This window comes from Papilio xuthus, unplaced genomic scaffold, assembly GCF_000836235.2.
Source record: "Papilio xuthus unplaced genomic scaffold, Pxut_1.1 DF824655.1, whole genome shotgun sequence".
NCBI lineage: Eukaryota > Metazoa > Arthropoda > Insecta > Lepidoptera > Papilionidae > Papilio > Papilio xuthus.
The window spans coordinates 4,535,325-4,556,957 of NW_013533994.1; the positions used below are offsets into that span (position 1 = coordinate 4,535,325).

Below are 21,633 nucleotides of genomic sequence, written 5' to 3' on the forward strand. Positions count from 1 at the left end.
TTTTGTCAGATTTAGTGATTGTATTACAATAACATATTTTCAATATTTAAATTCATAAAGTTACTGGAAAGGTCAAGCCACACAACCGCACCTTTCATGCAATCTATTCCTAAATACACAGAGTGCATTTCATATTAATTTCTTGAAGGTGTATGAGCAACCTAACAACGAATTTAATTCTTATGTACTAAACACAAGGTAGATATTCCATTGATGTGCAAATGTCGCATCGATATCCAATCGTGTCATCGTGGTGTTACCACAAATAAGCAAGTGTGTTTACTGAAATTAAACAGTAAACGTGAACAAATTTGTTTAAGTTTGGTCTTATCATAAAAACAATAGTATGTAGTAATGTATGTGAAAGATCCTTCTAATAGAAACAGAATTAAAAAATATTTTTTAAATGAAGTTTCAATATAATACAGTCAAAGGTAGCATTAACCTTTCAGTCCTTAACCTGTTACATTTTGCGCAGTTAATATGCAACATTAACAAAACACAACAAAAGTTAAATTGACGAGTTTAACAAATATAAATGTAACTAATAACATAAATGCGAAAGTTGAGATGGATGTTAAAAGGTATCTCTGGAGCGTGCAACGGAGCTTAATAAAAATTGGCACAGATGGAGAACTTTGTTCTAAAACACATAGCCTAATTATTAAATTTTTTTTTTAATTTCGCGTGGACGGAGTCGCGGGCGACAGCTAGAGATTATAAATTGAAGTGTGTGTGGTTTTTGTACCAATGTGTACCGATCGCAAAAACAATAAACTTGTTGAGACGTATTTATTATCTAGCGTTACTTGTGTTTCGACAAGATGACATTTGTAAGCGAGTGTTGGTAAATGCACTTCACATATAATGTATGCGTATGAGTTTGTTGCGACATGTGGACTTTTTACAGCAACCTCTTCTGTTTGAAATCTTACAACATCTATTGTTTGTGCTGTCTTAATGATTAGTTATCTATATTATTGTGGACGAACATGAAATTACATCTTGGAAGGACCTAGGAACATGTAGCAAATTAACGTCGTCGATTTATGTGTATCTTATATCTTGTTTCTAGATTTATTTGGTAATTGCAGTGTTTTTCTTACTTTTATTTTATACAGTTTTTTTAATACCAAATATCTAAAACAAAATTGCGAGTTAGTAACAAGGATGAATAAAGCAAATTCATTACCACACGAATAACAGCCTACGTAGTTTCGAATGACGTCATGAAATCGTCATTCAAATTAAATGTATTAATTATGCATGGATGTTGCTGAATATTTCTAACTTAATCTTCCCAAAAATAAATGTAGAGTTGAGTGAACTACCACAATTTTTTCTCTTGACTTATAAAAATACGACTCTATTAGTCGTTCAAAGATTTTAAATTAAATCGCAGTGTTTACGGAAGATGAAATGTTTCATGCTAATCACCGGTGCTCAAGTACCAAGCGACTCGGCTATAATCAAAGCTCAAATTATCGTTTTCAACCGCAAATATTATTGTCGAAGAAACATTTACAAAGCGTCACGACGTCAAACAAATGCATCACATAATACCGGGGTTTGCGATGTTAATAGCTTGCATCGTTACGTGCATTGGAGCTTTTCATTTGCGTACTGTAATGGAGGCGTATTACTGGATTACTGGAAGTAAGAATTTCTCTATAAACGATGCCCTACTTTGTGGCGATTGTGGACTAGTTATGCATATCGTAAGCAAGCTTGTATCAATTATGGACGAAGAGTTTTCCCGATGTTCTCAAATGTATGAGACCCTGGTACCTAAATCTAGTATTCAGTGAGTCCAATTAGGTAAAATTCTTATTGCAATACGAAAAATTAAAAATTACAAGGAAGCCTCCTTATATCTCCTCAGGTCTATATTTATTTCAACGGTTAAGGGTATTCCAGACGACCGGATGAGCGACAATCGTTTACTGCTATTTCTAGTCGCTGCTATTTTAACTGCTATTTTTAGCAGCGGCTTAATTTGAATGAATGCAGCCGGAACTTGAAACAAATCATTACACTTCTTTCATCTTAAAGATGAGATTTTATCGTAATATGAGTAAACAGGGTTTAAAGATCACAAGCTTTAAAAAAAATGTTAACCTCGTAAATCGTTATTTCTGAAAGCGGAAAATGACAAAAAAAATAAGGTTTTAATGTGTACTATTTAAAGGACAGTTCTATGAAGAGATAAGATTTTCTGAATAACTTTACGCCATATTACATTTTATGTCAACTGTTTCTATTAATTTTAATCTTAATGTTATAATTTACGAAAACTTTTCATCAGCCATTACGTCAAATGTTATTGCGGAGTCGTTGGGGGCAACAATGGGCTCATTAGGCGTTCATTTTGTGCAGTAAATATGTTAGGTATACAAACAACTGTGTAAATATCACAAACTTTCTAGAAGATATTAAGCTTCCATAGTAATTTCATCATTAATTTATATTCTACAAGTTTAAGTTAAGCGTCTAAGTAAATATTTTAACGAAAGGTACTAAAATATATTTTTTAGCCTAAAATCTCAAACGAATCACGATAAAAATAGAATTTGCTTACAAAAACATAGATTATTCGGACCTACTATTCAATAGGCATTGGCTAACCTTGGAAAATTGTTTGTACACATGTAAATGAAACGGTTTAACGTACATCAATAGAGACAACAGCACACGAGGCCTTGGGCTGCTTTAGTTTCGTTAATTAGCGATGCGATTTACAGGCAAAACATTCTATGAGGCTCTCAATCATTACGTCGATAACTATTAATTAATATTATCGATAAATGTTTATCAAACTAGATCTAACCTCTCACTATCATTAACGCGTTTGATTTTCTTGTTTTAATTAAATTTCTTTTCACTCCATGTAAGGCTCGCACTAGATCATTGTGGCCCATTCGGTCGTAGGTTGATGACCTATTGCTATAGAAATTGAACACACTATTGATCTTAAGTACGCCTTATCAACTTCCCGACGGTCTGCGGATTTCTAGTGTACAACCTGTTTGCATGCTTTAATGAAAAAATCATATGACCTTGTCATGTTAAATTAGACTGTAATAGTAAAGTTAGAAAGTTCAATTTAAAAATACTAGACGATGTTCGAAAACCAATTTCGCTCTCAACGGCAAGCTCTTTGCTTGCATCAGTAATAATTCAGTATGGCGCGTGACCGCGCACCGGACGGACGTGTGTTGCGTGTTTATAAAAAGTTCGCGAATTTTACTTCGATCGAACATCACGCTAAAAAGTTTTCATTCAAAATTCGTAGTGTTTTTACGGTATGAAAATTAAATAGTGTATAAATTTATATACGTGATATCCACAGTATTGTGGAAGAACGCTGTTTTCTTCGGTTTTGCGAACTTCTTTTTTTTGTTATTCTATGGTAAAGTTATCAAAATTCATTTGTTTAAATCTATTTAAGTTTTATAATTTTATTTTTACATTTGTAACCTCAAAGATATTAAAGTATTATAATTGTTGACATTGTTATCTTGATATGGATCAAAATCTTATATTTCAAGTTCAATTCCAGTTTAAATATGAAATATTATTTACTAAAAATTATTTTTTATTTAAATTAACTCTTACAAAATTATCTATATTAGAAATCCAGGCCGTTTATAAGGAATACAATAAATAGAACATTACACCCGGCTATGGAATGCGGTTTCAGTACATAAGTTTAAGTGTTAAGTTACTTTGCGGCTTACATAGGTCCTGCGGTAACCGCACAATCTATTCTATACCGTAGCTGTTTTCAAACTAAAACGTTATTAGATATAAGCTGTCACACAAGACTAGCTGCGCGGATAAAAAAACAATTAGCTCATGTAATCTTCAAACTTCAGCGAGAATCCTTCAGCCTTTCTGGAGATACTTTCTAACAAGCACGCGTCCATCCATCCATATAAACTTACGCATTTATAATATTAGTAAAATAACACTAAACAAATTATCGTAAGTTCTGATTAGCTATTTTCGTATGAATTAATACTTGATATTGCTAAAGTTTGATTATTTGAATGTAATGCATAGAAAACTTACGATCAAAGATCGTAATGAAAATTTAGTCTAAAAGACGTTGCAGTAAAATTATTCGTTGATAATTTATTAAAATGGACTCTGTTATAAATGTTATTTATCACATTTCTAGAAATGTTTTTCCATTGATAAAATATCTTCGTTTGTTTCGTATAATCCGTATTTAGATGGCTTATGTAAATTCCTAGATAATTTTGTCTATATAAATAATTATGTTCAATCGTATGATACATTAATTAAAACTAAGTTTTGCCTTCGACATTGTCTGTGCGAATTAAAATAATCTAGTAATAAAAGCCTTTATTTAGTAATAACCATGTAGGTTTTACATATTTACTGATAGAACGAACCGGGATCACAGCACCTCTCTCAGCTTGTCATATATTTGGAAGTCTTCCACGTTTAGCGTTGGTTTCCGAAACGATAATCTCTGTATAAAACATAGATATATATATATATCCCTGTCATTATCTTTGACATAGTAAAGATAACAATATGTTTGAAATGTGGAGTTTGGTATCAAAACCCCACAGTTAGTGATTTTTATGTTAACTATTGTTACTTATATCACGTAATTTGTTGATTTCCTTCTAGTTATTATCACCAATCACCGTATTTAGAATATAGTATATCGTTTCCTTCCGTTAAAACATTGTATACGTCACATACGGGAACCGTGTCATTTGACTTGTTTCCACTGTACAGAAACATAAAGCTAACTCCGTCTTTTAAAACAGAATGACAAGGATGATAATACGTTTTTATATTATACAAGTTATATAACAGTGGAAACAAAGTAAGAAGCCAATGCATTCTTGTTGACGGAAATGCATACATTGAGTTAATTAATAACCAAAGCACATCGTAGTTTATAGGAATCGTTTTAGTTAGCTTCATCATCAGTTCACTATACGTCCCCACCGAGGGGCTCGGAGCCTACCCTAAGTTAAGGGTGATTAGGCCGTAGTCAACCACGCTGGCCAAGTGCAGGTTGGTTGACTTCACACATATCTTTGAATTTCTTCTCAGATATGTGCAGGTTGCATCACGATCTTTTCCTTCACCGTAAGAACGTCGGATAAATGTACATATGTAAATCGGAAATCGAAAAACACATTGGTACATGGCGGGATTCGAACCCAGGACCTGCAGAATGCAAGTCAAGTGCTTTACCCCTGAGCCACCGACGCTCTTAATTAGCTTTATAAATTATATTTAACGATAGTGTAACGGTGTTCGTAACATGTTACCATGTTACCAATTTACAATAAACAATGTTAATTTTACGGCAAACCTATGACTATGACAATTTCGTGGAATTAATTATAGCAAGTATATTCAGTATTTAACTATTTAATTAAGATGTGAATAATATAAAGTGATATATATTTTTAAACTGTATTTTAATTAATACTTATAATTAGCTGTCGTCCGCTTCGTTCACGAGGAATTTAAAAAACTTAATTAGTAGTCTATGTATCTTGCAGATTATGTTCTACATTTATGCCAAATTTCATCGAGATCCCTTAAGCCGTCCTAGAGATATCTTCAAACAAACAAACATCCATCTAAATATTTGCATTTATAATATTAGCAACACGTAAGATTATTTAGAGATTGATTTAATTACTTGTTGGTTTCGGATTTAAAAATTGCTGGTTATCAAGGCATATTTAAAGACGTCTTTTGAATTGTTACGCTAAATAAAGCAAGGGATCTTTATATGTGTCATATGAGGAAGGTCAGGATGTGGGCATCCGTCAACGTAAACTGATACCGGATAATACTGGTACTTACTGAATTTTATTGTTAGCAGAAATACTTACAACTTCAGTGTATTAATACATATCTTGGATAAGGGATATTATCTTAAGAGAAATTTAAACAATGAAGCCAAATATATATCGTCAAATCTTCCTCAAGAACATAGGATATAATTTAGATTATGGTTGAGTTATAGAAAAACATAAAATGTTCTCGAAAGTTATGTAGCACAGATTATGTTACCCTATGTTTCCAAAATCCCAAAATTCAAAAATGACTGAAAAAATTGATAACAATGTTTTCTATTATATGAAAACGTATTGACAGTGGAAACTCAAGCTTAGACATTTTTTTCTTATTGAACGCAACTTAATGAGCAATAACTTTTCTATTTTAAGCGTTCACTTCCTACACTCTTTGAATAATAATACCGAAGCGTGCTTTGAATCCGTGGTCGAGAAATTAACAAGACGTTTCCGTCGATTTTGCTCCGACACGCCTACAACTGGGCCGAACACCCGCTGATATAAGCTAAATGGTTTTCTTATGTACCAACTAAAGCCTACAATGTTAGCAAAGTTAACTTCTAAGTGACATGACTCTGAGCCCAAGTAAGATTTACACTGAACGATTTTATTCGTTATGTTAAAATATCAAGTTTTGTTTTTAATTAAGTTCCGTTAGAGTCATCTATTTGGTTTAGAACATTATTAGGGTTCCGTACCTCGTAGGTAAAAAACGGAACCCTTACAGGATCACTTTGTTGTCCGTCCGTCTGTCTGTCAAGACCCTTTTTCTCAAAAACGTGTGAAGGTATCATGCTGGAATTTATTTAATATCATGGCTTGTTGTAACGTCTATACTGATTTGAATGTTTGTATCGAATAGACTCCAAAAAAAAACTGTTGAAAAATTCTTTCTCTGTTTGGAAGCTACATCTACTAACCTCGTTGACATAGGATATGCTTTGTTATTTCGTGCAGACGAAGTCGCGGACTACTTACTAGTTATAAATGGAATAAAATTTATATGTTGTACTTTTTATTCGACTGGTCTTTTGCTTAGGTTGAAAGAACTTGTAATTATTATTTATTATTTTCAATTGAGAGAAGATCCCAGAAATCTGAAACTTTGAGTCGCAAGTCAATTGTGAATGTCACATGAATTACAATATTTGGTCTGTCGTCGGCTGGATTTCCAAACTGCTACGACTTAGGGTCCTTTAAGAAGCGAACGTATCACATTCTTAAAGGCCGGCAACGCATCTGCGGTTCCTCTGGTATTGCTGATGTCCGTGGGCGTCGATGAACACCTCGGTGTTCTCGCTGCTCGTTTGCCCTCATCTGTTACATAACACTTCTTCTAGAATAAGCGTGGGAAAATTGATATTGTTTTGATCTGTATGTATTGAAACTTGACCTTTATGTTGGTAAAAACAATATTATTGTCGTTGAATCTCTAAATAATAATTTCTTAATTAAATAAAAGAGTGGTAATTTGCATTAATTAACGCAGTTATTTATTGCCTAAGATTTGACCACAGATTAGATAATTTCTAAGATTATATTTTAGTATTGAAATAAATTGAATAAGGTATGGAACAAAGAAGCTAATACGTTTTTTCATATTTAATTTTATTGTATAAAAAAAATCTTAATAAAAGTTCAATACATTGGTTACTTTTTTTTGATAAAATATATGTTATTACTGATAAGTTATTGGTCAATTAGACAATTTAAAAATATGTTAGCATCTCATCATCATCAGCTCACTATACGTCCCCACCGAGGAGCTCGGAGCCTACCTAAAGTTATGGGTGATTAGGCCATAGTCAACCACGTTGGCCAAGTGATGGTTGACTTCACACATATCTTTGAATTTCTTCTCAGATATGTGCAGGTTGCATCACGATGTTTTCCTTCACCGTAAGAACATCGGATAAATGTACATATGTAAATCGGAAATCGGAAAAACACATTGGTACATGGCAGGATTCGAACTCGGGACCTGCAGATTGCAAGTCAAGTGCTTGACCCCTGAGCCACCGCCGCTCTAGTTAGCATCTAACCTTTTGTAAACTTTTTTTAATTTTTGTGGTAACAGCACTATTCATTCCAGTAGCTTCGCATTTATAAAATTAATCAAAATGAAACGACCTGCTGCTCTGTCCCTATATGTTATAAAAAAAATATTAATTAAATATATTAATTTGGACAAAATCCATGCTTCGTATTTTCCTCGACGGCTATAAGTTTATTGATGTTATTGCATATCATTTTTCACAATAAGGTTTTTAAATTAAATATTTAAATATCCATTCTTAATAAACAATCTTGATTCAAGTTTTATTATCGTGTTTATTTTAAATAATCCAGAAACTTCTCCGCTCACTGAATTTATTCAAATATAAAATAAAAACAACAATTAATCTTCTTTTAAATATTTGGCTATTGGTAGAAAAATATTTCAATATAATATGATTTATTTCAAAATAGTTTTTTGTTGACCGAATTATATTAACATACTAAGAACTTGTGGTTAACCGTGACTTTGTCTGTGCAATTAAAAAAGTAGCCTATAATATTCCCACGTCCATCAGATACCTTACCGTAAATCAAATCCCGTCCCATCAAAATCGGCAAAGCCATTTCATACAGACAAAAATAAAAAATAAAAATTTAATTAACAGTAATTTAAATATACAAAGACACTCCAATTTTATTTATATGTATGTGTAGATTTATAATGTAAAAGCTAGAGTTGTGTTTTTGGAAATTCATAACTTCTGCCTACCTTAGTATACGTGATTTAACTGTTTCTATTAAGCTTTTATTATACAATTTAACATTTATATATGTTACGTAAGAGATCGTAAACCGGTTCGTTATCAGTATAGTTACCGGCTACGATAATGGCGATGTTTTATAAATATGCCACAATGTTTTCGCACGTGTTTGATGCGCCATGAGTAATGCCCCTGAACAATTTGACACACGCACGTGATTGTGTGCACTTACTGCCCAAAACGATTACAATTATAGGAGTAATGGCTATATGTTTTTGTTTTGTACGATCGTCCACGAATCTTACTTCTTACTATCTTACTAATATTATAAATGCGAATGTTTAGATGTATGGATGTTTGTTTGAAGATATCTTTAGAACGGCTGAACGGATTTCTACAAAATTTGGCATACATATAGACCATAGTCTGGAAGAACACATAGGATACTTGTTATTTTTTTTTAAATTTCTTAATGTCTTTAATTCCGCGCGAACGAAATCGCGGGCTACAGCTAGTATTGGTATAAAAGATGTTATTAGGCCGAGCAAGCTAATGTCTTTCTAGCTTCAACCATATATATATTGATACTGGCATAGTGAAACTTTATTTATTGATCCAGGGATTTCCCTATCTACGTTGCCATTTAATTTCGTTTCATAATTCATCTCATACCTTAACGTTAACTATATTTCAATATGTTGCATCATTTATATTGGATCTTGTTATATTTACGAGTATGTAAACTCGTGTTTCGTAAAACGGGTAATTTCCCTTATTCTTGTCTTTTCTTTTCCTCATTTATAGATGTGTTTACGAAGTTCTTTTTTCTTCAGTTCCTTCTAACAATGATCACTCATTCCTAATGCTTTTCAAATCTCTGTTTCGTATCTAACTGCAATGTACTTTCAAATAACAACTGTTGTATTGTGTAGCTAACAGCTAGTGTGGCACTCACCAGATATCGTGACGCCGCCTGTTGCTTATATTTATATACAAATAATTTACAATCTGTATCGGCCGTTAAACTATTTTCCCTATCGACTATAATACAACTTAATGTCTTATCTTTAGTATTGATGCAGATATAAAAGAAAGTGAAACTATGATGTAGAGAAAAAACAAAATAAGGTCAAGCTGTGCCGTATTTTTTTATCGATAAATTAAATTATAGTTAACTATGGATTGGAATCTTAGCATATTATGAGTGTTATTGCACGTACTGTATACAGCGTACATATATTTCTAGAACTTCAGACTAACAGATGAATCATTTCAAAGCAAAGTACGATGGATATTTAACACAAGGAAAGAATCAAACAACAAGAACAACAAAAAACGCCAGTCACAAAGTAATTTTTAAATTATAAAATTTTATTCATTCAAAAAAACGATTGGAGACGTTTATGATAAGTAATGTTCACCTGATCTGAGATGAGACCTTCATATTTTCTTGTGTGATTTCATTTGTGCTGAATGTTTTATCACTTTCATTACCCACATTTCCCCCGATGTCAGTGAAATTTATCTCATAAACGCAATATCACCAGCACCCGACTCTCTGGATGTTTTAATTCGATTGTCAGCTATCCGAGATACAACTATTAGTTTCATGGATTTATGGTTACGTTTATGCAATCATAAAGCTTTGAATGAATCAATCATTTGACTATACTTCGCGCTTGTGTGTCGAATACAAACCTTTCACGTAACAAACATTTCCAGGCGACTTGTAATTTTTAATAGCCACTGCGTCGTTTTTACGCGCCATTATATATGCTTCTGTCGATTCCATTTGTTTTATAGTTGAAGTTTCTCTTTATATGAATGTAGTTGTTTATATATTTGCTATGTTTAATTATTTAAAGAACTATATTTCAGAAATCACATGAGAAATTTCAGTCTAAACTTGTCATGGTATCGTTCACTAGATTTTAAATTAATATCCCTTACGGTACCCGTTGTTACAGCAAAGCGTTAATTGTGATTTAATTAAACACTATAAAGTATTAATTTAAATATTTTGTTTGTGTTTATAGTTAATTAGATATTAATAAGGCGAATTATATTGAATCGAAGGATATTACATTCGTAGTGATTGTGTGACGTGTTTCTTATTTCCATTTTTTTTATCCCTTGTAAAATACATTAACGTCACATCACGAACTTGCTAAATTAGAAAGCCTAGACTTTCGATATTCTTTTTTTTAACGTGAACCGCGAATTATGCTTATAAACTAAAAGGAGAAAGTGTAGAAGCCTTTATGTTAAAGTAATTCTTTTATTTTGGTATTATATCAATTATTTTTTACTACTTTAAAATGCTTAAGAAAGTAGATAATTTCTTTGTTCTTGTTTCTTTGGAAGGTCCTTTAAACTGAATCCAAACTGTTTCCAACAAATGTTTGCCTACATTCGACTTTTATCTCGTATTCAAGACTTTATAACTTTTCATCGTTCTACAAAACAGCTGATAATTATTTAATGGCTTAAGTTTATAGACCCATTAGGTCTGCTAGAATATCTTTACAAATTTAGGTCACACAGAACCCCGATGGCCTCGGAAAGAACGTCGTGGCTCATTGCTGTATCTAGTTTATTTATAGCAGGTTGAATGTTCGCTGCATGTTCACCGGTCGGTGTCTAGTGATGCATATTTGGTAAAAACTCCCTCCGTTGTTGATGTTTATTTTTACATCTGTAACTACCTTGTTGAAAGTGACAACCGTATTTAATATCTGTTTGTGGAAGAACCCGATTTTTATTTTGATTTAAGTCGATATATGCAGCAATATAAAATTCTTTTCTATTTTGTATGTAAATAAATATTACAACATTCAGATTTGAAAATTAGTTCAAAAGTTACAACCACAGTAAATACAAGTTTAAAGACAGTCATAAACATCGAAATATCCTAATATAATGTATGCATCATCTAGGTCAATGTTCCGTTCACGTTGCCTCTATGTTCGGCACATCGCAACCAGGCCGACGACGGCCTAAAAATTTATTGGTTTTATTGTAACGAATTCATTGTCAGTTTCCTGAAACTATCGTAGATTTTATGATGTTTTTAGTATTTTAGCTTAAAGTTACGTAGTTATTGATTGTAACGGAAGTTATTTGCTGTCGATGTTTATTTATTTGAATAGCACATGCTTCATAATTTCATAACGATGTGTGATCTTTTCTAATTTCAAAATACTGTGTAATTTTGATGTGTCTGAAATTTCAAATGAAATCTTTTACACCTTCGTCAAATCATAGTAGAGTCTAGCTAACGTTAATAGATTTAATTGTGTAATTTAACACTATTTAAAAATGTTATATCCTCTATCACTAGGTTTTTTATACCTTTGCAGTTTTATTTTAAATTTATAAGAAATATGCAAAGTATAAAGTATAATACCAGGGTGTGTAGATGATATAACTTATTCAAGACGGTCGGAGTTGCGCGTAGTATCGGTGGAAAGCTGAATGATTAATAAGAGTGGATTCGGTATCAAAGACACCGGCTGCGGCACGGAGCCGCCACCATTGCGACAGTAGATTAGGCGCGGACAATGGACAGTAAATAGCTGGTTATTGCGAGCTGTCTCTTCAACCGTGGGTTCATTAAATTTCGCCCACGGCAGCCTCGCGTCTCAGCTCTCGGTGTAGACGGTGGGCGTTCTTGTGTACGTTTCTAATTTCTGTTGCATTGCTTTTCCTTCGTCGACTGGTTGGCAAATTTAGCGTGATCATAGCAGCCGACGTCCTTAATCCCTCACAGTATCTATCCGTATCTCTAAGACTCTAGTTCTAACTCGTAGAAAGTCACTTGAAATGTTGCTTTTACTTGATATAAAGTTAACGCTGTCATAAAAAAACATGACACCAATTATGAACATGGTTTATACCAGAGTTGCAATAGTACATAGTTTCAAAGTAAATACAATTTGATTAATTTACAATTGTACCATTAAGCAATACAATGTTCAATTCATAACAGGATTAGTGCCACGAATTCCAAAAGCTACTGTTACAAAATTAAACTGTCTTACAATTAAAATATAATTATCGAATAAATGTGCAATTGAAGCCAGGAATTTCTGTAACAGACCTGTTCTGATTTAGGTAGAAATAGAAACTGGAGCGAGCTATTTTAATATTTAGACTTGTTTAATAAGATAATAGGATAAGTATAGATTGTTAACTCGACAGTTAAATTGATAGTGCGACCGATCGATTCTGCGGTTCGGCATATTTCTCAAATAACACTATCAGTATTTATAAAGTTCGGATTCGAGTCTGATATAATTTATTGTGACATTATCGATGCTGAATGCGAGAATAGTCCAGTTTGGAACAGGTTGTATGTAGAACAGTAGAGTAGTCACGATACAAATACATTGATCGGTTCAAAGGATTTCATGTATATTGATACAAACGAACGGATCAATAGTTTGGTGAGAGAGATTAGATCAGCTCAGAAAATGATCAGCTTGTAGCTTTACCTTGTCAGTTTTGAAGCGAAGACCTATTACGGGCTTAAATATACTCAAGTATGAAAGTTTTCACGCGAACCAAAGAATATCGATAGTTACTTATTTATATATTATCTTTATAAAAGCGAATGTTTAGATGGATATTTGTTTGAAGGTATCTTCGTAATGGCTACATGAATCTTGCTAAAATTAGACAAATATGAGGAACATAATTTGGAAGAACACATAGGTTACTTATACCGTTTGTTTTTAATTCCACGCGGACGGAGTCGCGGGTGACAGCTAGTGCTACAATAATGAAAGAATCTTCTTAGACCTTTCCTTTAACAAAGTGACTAAGGAAAAAGGTATTGGCTGTTATTAATCACAATGACGCCGATCAAAATATTATTTTTTACTTTGCTTACTTAACAATTTAAGTGCTTTCCACTTTTACCATCGCACTTTGGATGCACTGATAATTGAAAAGAAATCATCGTGTATAGAAAAACTAACTAAATTACTTTCGCTATTATCATCAATCAATACTAACGATGAACAAGTTTGACGTATGGCTATGTGTTGACTGATTAAGGGGCATCGAGTCGAGAACATTCACATTCAAGGTTTTGATTTCACAATTTCATTGACTAATCAAAAGTACCGTTGTGAAGGCATACTTAAAAGTCATAGTACACATTTTCCATAACCAGACTAATTAGGGTACCTACTATGGGTAACCTGTAATGACAATCGTCTAGTTTGAAACTGTGTACCGGTTTTGTATTTAAATAAAATTAAAGCAGAGATATATTACGCAGGATTTTGAAATGCAAATTCTAGCACGGCGATACATTTGCGTATCGATATCGCCTTGAATCAAAAACATGTACTACATCTACTCGTATTTGGAGTTGACACATGTGTCTATGATATTAAGCCTCTAAAGATATGGACACGTCGCTGCTTTGAAATGATAGCTTTTGCTTCCTTCCGACTAAAACGCGCCTGTTGAAGTTCCTGACTGTTAATTCTATCTGTATGTATTAGTTTGAATTCTCCTCAACGGTACCAACTGCTACAATCAGCATCAAAATAGCACAAATCAAACAGACACAAAATACCACGGATAATAGCCCGTCCATATATAGCACTCAGTCATTCAAGGGTGAACCTTTTTTTTTTATAATGGAAGTTGGCAAACGAGCAGCGGAAACACCGAGGTGTTCAACGACGCCCATGGACATCAGCAATACCAGAGGAACCGCAGATGCGTTGCCGGCCTTTTAGGTGGTAATAAGCTCGCTTCTTGAAGGACTTATACGTGTTAGATTAAGAACATAATGTTCATAAAGGTGTCAAGTGGTGCCGCCTACGTCGACTGGTCTTGAGAAAGCAGTTGCCCATTTGTGCAATATTTGATACGTATATTATTCATATTTAGGACATGGCCTGTAACCATCACTAAGTGCAACTTGTTCTATAACCCGTTATAATTTATTCAGCAAATTATTGTGTCACTTTGTAAGGCGTGAAGATTATTTAAATGCATTGTTTGGAGTGTCGTAAATATTTTGAATGAATCATAAACAGGTTATTGACTTAATTACGTTATTTAAAATTCATTTCACTTTCATTAGGATCAGATAATATTTGTAATACTGCTTTTTATGTGTTGGCTTTTTGTGTACAAAAATATATCGGTAAATATGCAGTTATTTTATGGAGGCTGTTTTGGTTTTTGTAGCTATTTGACAAGGAAAAATTGTAAAACTGTTAAGGTATTATTTAGTTAATTAGAAATCTCGCCGGAAAAGTAATAGGCGGTATCGTAATTTAAGCCTGTTATAAAAGTAAAATAAAAATGTGCTCTATGCCGAAGTAAGAACTTATACTGGTTGAAGAAGGATTTATGGTTTTGTATTATATATTTTATAGAAACTTGTGTAAAATTCTGATTCATATTCGTTTCCGATCTTCAGGGTAACGGGAACTATAATTATTTTTAGAGGAGGGTAACATTCTTGATGCATAACGTTAGGCAATCGTTCCATGTCATTCTCAGTGTTGCCAACTCACCAAATTAAATATCCTGACAGATTAATTATCCGCTCATCAAGTTCAGAATGTTGGTTATTTAGAAGAAATAGAGATTTTGCGTCCGGAAATAACTACGAAAATTAAGTCTAAAAATGTGAAAGTCGTTTGATGATGATAAATGTAGACGATGTCAGTGTCAGCGCGGAGGCGGTTAGTTGAAAATTAACAATATAAAATTAGATTTGTTTATTGTAACTGTAATAAATCATATTTAATGATGTTTTGCTTGTAATGTGTATTCACAGCGTGTTTTTAATTTGCTACAACTGTCTACATTCTCTTTTGTTTATGATACTTCATCTATACTCTATAGGATAGGAATATGAACTAAAGAAGTTATAGAGCAAAAAGGTAAAAAAACACCGGACACCTTTTTAGTCATCTTACTAATAGTATAAATGTGTATGTTTTGATGGATGGATGAACATTTGTTGGTAGGTATCTCTAGAATCTCTACCATGCATATGGGTCTTGTTAAAATTTGGCATATATGTAGAAGTCTTGAAGCGTCAGACGGAGTCGTGGGCGATCGCTAGCAAACACATGAACAGTCTAATATGTAGTATATTATAATTTGTATATTGTCGATAGCGGTACAATAATATTTGTATCTAAAACATCTTGAGAAGCACATATAAGGATCGGCAGAGACAATAAGAGCTCATGTCGCCTGTCCCGCTCCGCTCTAAATGGACTATCTAGATCTTTGTTCTATATGAAATTAAGATCTCTGGTTACATTTAAGTGTTCATTATGTTGCTAGTCGCTCACCGTTGCCTTTTTGGTGCGGATTTAAATCTCATAGAGCCAATTAAGCCGTACTCTGTTGTCTGGCTGCATTATAAATCTGTAGACTGATGTACGCGATTGCTACTTAAATTTTCTTCCTATAAATCGAAAGGGAGAGAAAGTTTTATTCGATTGCCCTTTCCCTATCTGGTTTGGGTTTTATTGGAAAATTTTGCCGTGTGTTGCTGTAAACAGACTGGATTGTTCGATGCGTCCAAATACGAAATACTCGTACCAAGGTTTCGTGTAATATGATTTTCCAGTTTCAAATTGAGTTATAAATATTTCAAGATGCGTAATTAATTTCCTTTCTGTGTTTATAATTGATATTATTTTTGGCTGTTATTTTGATGAAAATATAGAATACATTTATGGAATATAATCTGCTCACAAAAGCTTGGGATATTTATGAACAACGGCAAGTAATATCTGTTGGAAGACCACAAATGTTCTATTATGTGTTTCACGATTGTGGGATTTTACATTCAAACGTATGATCGCGTTTCGCGTTTTTGTTAATTATGATTTCAACAAAGGATTGAAGTTAGCGTCATCGTTGATGAAGGATTATTTAAAGACCGCCATACACGTAACTAACGTTAATACTACTACGGGATATGATGAAGCTTGCTTTGTTTTCTATACATGTGAGGTGTTTATTTTCGTCATCTGATCACACTTGCCAAGACTCAACATTGTCTCCCTTTGTTATTCGGAATTGAGGTTTGATCTTTTTTATAGAATAATAAAAAATAATAAGTTCTATCTCGTCATTTGACGAATATATAAGGATTCATGTCTTACATTAGCATAGTGATAGTAAAAATATTTTTACACTTGTAGTTTAATTACCTTGTAAATGATAGCGAAATTGTTTGAAGAACAAATACTAATTTAGATAACGGGCTTGCACGTAGTATTTTATAATAATTTACGTAAATACATTTTATAATTTTTATATGTGTTATTGTTTGATAAACAGTCGAAGCTAGATGAGCAGGGAACCTTTATAAGCGGGAGTTATTATCCAATCCTGACGGACTACCTCCATAAGCGAGAAACCCAGATAACAGAGACGCCTGTAAGAAAAAAAAATTCGTGGTCCCTTCGATGAGTGGTAACAACTAATAATAGCATAGGTATTGCTAATCGGAGAGACCCTTGGACTCTCGCTTATCCGGGTTCGACTGTATTTGATCTCAAAACGGAAATGATTCTAAATATAAAACTTTTCACCACAATATCTGTTGACCATAGTTATTTTTCTGTCGAGCAATATACCTGATATCTGATCGTTATTTCTTCTCTTATAATCTTACGTATTTTTCAGTTTCGTACGACGTTAACTTTACCTTGTATATTAAATTATATTACAGTTAGACTAACGCATTCTTTGCATTGCCATTTAAAACGGAATAACTCTTCCATAATACTATTATGACGGCTTTATCAAGAAATATTGTTATTCAATATTTAATTCAATCTTTATCTTAATATAATACAATATTGGTCGTGAATTTGCGGAAATTATATCCATTCAAATTATATGTTTAACATTCTTAAAACATAATACGATGGTTAAATCTATGGTGGGAATCTAACCGTAAATGGTTAACTTCCTGATATAGTTGATAAAACTTATGTCTCAATTGATATAATTATCATTAACATTGATATACATACTGTTAGGAAGAAAATCCGACACTGTGCCGGTGTACTGGCACAACATTAGCCTTACTAAAATGTGAACCTTTATGTCCCATCACTATTAATTCTGACACTTGACTTTGTAATAAAAGCGCGCCATTGGCGACAATGGATTATAACTAAAAATACTTAGCGCTTATTCACTTCTCTATATAATTTTATACTCACGAATATAAGACTAAATATTTTCATCAATGTATGGAATTAGTCATGGCATGCGGTTCAAATACACTCGTGTGTGTTCATGGATGGATGGATGGATGTTTGTTAGAAAGTATCTCCAGAATGGATGCACGGATTCCGCTGAAATTTGGCATAGTTGTAGAACATAGTGCAGGAGAACACATAGGCTACTAATTATATTTTATTATAATTTATTTAACTTCGTGCGGATAGAGTCGTGTGAAACAGCTAGTGTAAAAATAATTACACAAATTGTATGTTTATATACATTCAAACTATCTTTCGTTTTTTTACAATACGATATAAGATAGAATATATAAAAACACATTATACAAATGTCATAAAAGTATTACGTATTCGGTTTGTTAGCGAAGTTCATAGTTCTTTGAACGTTAAGTGTCGTTCGCATTCGGTTGCATCACTAATTATGTGACGTAATTGTGACGCAATTAGCTCTGACGAGAACCAGAGCGTCGCGGGTCACGCCTCAACAAGCACACGTCTTCACTATAGACACACATTACATCGTTACTATGGTCGTAGATTCTCTCTGCCGAATTACATGTATAAAAATAAATTGTTATCTCTAGACCAGTCTTCCCCAAAGTGGGCGATAACGCCCCCTTGTGAACGCTGCAGATAAAAGTTAGAATTAATAATTAATAGAATTAATATTAATATACATATATAGGTCACAATTAATTAATTTAATTTGAAGTTATAGTGGTTTTTCAATATGTGAAAATATGGGGGCGCTAAAAAAATATTTATTCTCAAAGTGGGGAGTAGACAAAATAAGTTTGGGAACCACTGCTCTAGATATCAAGAACAACAAAGTTGTTGACAATATGTTTTTATACAGGTTTTAAGCAACGGTTAATGGTTTTTTTATAATGGATCAATTAAACAACATAACAATGCCACAAAGATTTTTAAATAACAATAGGATAATTAAAATGAAAGCTTAATATAAAAACTGGTTTATGTAATTAGATATTTACCTAATTCGCAATTACTTAAATTTCTCTTAACCAAAAAGGTTGAGTATAATTTGTACAGTTGATCAGTAATGTCATAATTGGCAGCACTAATTAGTACAATAGTGTTGTGCCAGTAACTAGCGGTGTCGTCGTGTGGTACCGATCGCTGCGGACCCGTTGTCACGAACTGCAATTGGTACGACAATGACAAATTGTCTGTATTCTGTACCGAAACGCTTAGACCAGTTAATAAATGGTGTTGCACGACGAACAGATCGAAACTAACGTATTACAGCGTTGGCGTAATATTATATCTATGTTTAAGATTTTACATAAGAAATAATTATTTACTAATTCTGATTAATTTATACACTCTCTAAATATAAGATACACGTATATAGTTTACCTTTTCTTCGATTTTATTTAAATGTAATAGCAAAGAAAGAAGTTCGCAATAAATAAAAATTACCACTACAGGTTTCAAGGCGAAATGCGAAACATTCAAATGACAAAATTGAAACGAATTTAATAAAAGCAAAAGTGCAAGTGATCAAAATAAAATAATCTGTTTTTATTGAGAACAATAATAACACATTTAATAACGTTTCGCGCAATTACTTTCCCGTCTTTTCAAGTATTTTAAAATAGGGTTTTGCTGGAATATATAGAAGGTGTTGCGTACTTTTGCGATAGACAATTTTCGGTGTTGTGTTGGGGAAGTCGCCAATGTTGGTGTGTTGAGTGCGCAGTGGGGTCAGTGTCGGGTGACACGTGTGCAGGCGGGGGCGGGGGCGGGGGAGGTGTTGTCGGGATAGGGGCGCCGGCGACGGGACGTGGCCAATGCGGCGGCGGCGTGTGCGCGATGTCGCCGCCGCGGGCGCTGCTGGCGGCGCTGTTGGTGTGTCAGCTGCTCTCCTACGGTGGCCACCAAGGACTCACCAAGATATTTTACATGTAAGCTCTTGTGTAAGACTTTTTAGCATCTGATATGAGATGAATAACATTCTAGAAATGTCGGTTAAAGAGTACGATGTAACAAGTGTCACATCACTTTGCATGCTTGGTCACAATGTACAATTGAACTGTCTCGTCCGCAAAAGGTTCGTGGTATAAAGCAAACGTCATAGGAATTACGATCAAGATTTCTTTGAAACCATTTGTATCCACGCGGTGTCTTGTTATAATCTTACTGCTAAAACTATGCGTAGTACAAGTGTGTACACAACAATTACTATGAGGTCTAATCTGTCGGACATTTCTCCTTAGATCTGTAGCATTAAGTTAGTTATATATAATTACTCTAAACTCTGGGTATACGAGTAAGTAGGAAGGGAATGTCGAGATCAAATGACCCGCATTAATGATCCTCTTCCCTCATAACTTAAATAACAAATTGAATATTACGGATACTCTGGAGTTTTCAATAGAACAATAGGTATTATTAACAAAATTTCCGACATTTAGGAACGCATAGTAGAAAACATACAAAATTTGTTTTTGTTTAGATTGACATAACGGTGTTATCACAAAGCTATAACACTTTATTTACTATAGTAGCTTTCCAAGAACATTTTCATTGCAATGGAATTTACATTGGATGCTTTAGGTACGTAGGCGGGCGTGGATTACGACGTAACGGTACGCGAGATATGGCAGGACTGAGGGGGAATGCGCGGGGTGTCCGTGCTAACAAACATCGCGCGCGAAATTGTTTCCCGCGCAAACACTTCCTAACCTCAGATGAAGGAATGTACCTTGATATTTTCCGTTATTATGTAGACTGTCTCGAATACGAAATTATCTCCTGATTGTGCTTTTATTTTATTTATTAGTACTACAAGTTATAGCTACTACTATAGTATAGTTACTATGTTTGTAGTAGTCAGATTTTCTATTAATCATCAGGAGACATCGTGATCGAGTACTGAATCCGGATTGTGAAAAAGATAATAGTCTATAAATAATTTCCGACCCAACGGAAAATACTTCGGCATTATTTGTGACCGTTTAAAAAAAGAGATATTTATTGATAAAAAAATACCTATAATAGGTATGCATGATTGAGCAAGGAAGGAAAGACAATTTTGTGGCCTGATCAGGGAAGGAAATGGTTGTTAGTCTCAAATTATGAATTTTGGATATCGTACTAATTTTTAGTGAAACCAAAACATTTGAAAGTATTCCGTTTTGCCGTTTCCTTTAATATGACAGTATGAAGAATATACTTGGTTTTTGTTTATTCTGTTATATTTATATAACAGAATAAAATAACTTAGGGTAGGCTCCGAGATCCTTGGGGGGACATATAGTGAGCTGATGATGATAAATATGATCATAAATAATTGACTCTAGTTTTAACATTTCTTTTTTCTAGTACTTGTATCACATACTGGCAAGTTAATCCAAATGTTTTAAACCTTCTCATTTGAAGACTGGCTCCGATCAACTGTGCTTGACCACTATAACATCAAAGTCTTAAATTAAATATTTAATCTCTATTGTACTGTCAACAAGCTGATAATATTTTATCACTAGATGGCTTTGAATAGGTGACATTCCGTCTCCAGTTATATACAATGTTGAAATGCAACTGTGTATCAAAATGAAAACAACAGCTTGAAACATTAACGAGCTGCTAAATTGTGAAACTTGTAACGCTGTTGTAATGTTTTGTTGCTTTTGTTCTATGTCTTAACCGTGTTGTTTCGCTGTTAATGTTGCATATAATTTAACGATTAATACTTAGGGAACGTACTCATACCACGTGACCCGTTTAGGGCGCGGGGGGGGGGGG

At 33.5% G+C, this 21,633-nt stretch overlaps 1 protein-coding gene across 2 annotated transcripts in view; it reads left to right on the forward strand.

Annotated features, from left to right (window-relative positions):
• The window catches only part of LOC106127640 (SUN domain-containing ossification factor), a 50,365-nt gene that overhangs the window by 23,218 nt on the left and 5,514 nt on the right, over positions 1-21,633 (forward strand). Inside the window, exon 1 of one of the 2 annotated variants that reach the window (XM_013325792.1) lies at positions 19,651-19,793. The exons of the other annotated variant lie outside the window; for it this stretch is intronic. Within the exon in view, the coding sequence (XP_013181246.1) occupies positions 19,702-19,793 (92 nt within the window). The 5' untranslated portion in view covers positions 19,651-19,701. Of the gene's footprint in view, positions 1-19,650; positions 19,794-21,633 lie in introns of those variants that run through there. 2 annotated transcript variants of the gene reach the window in all.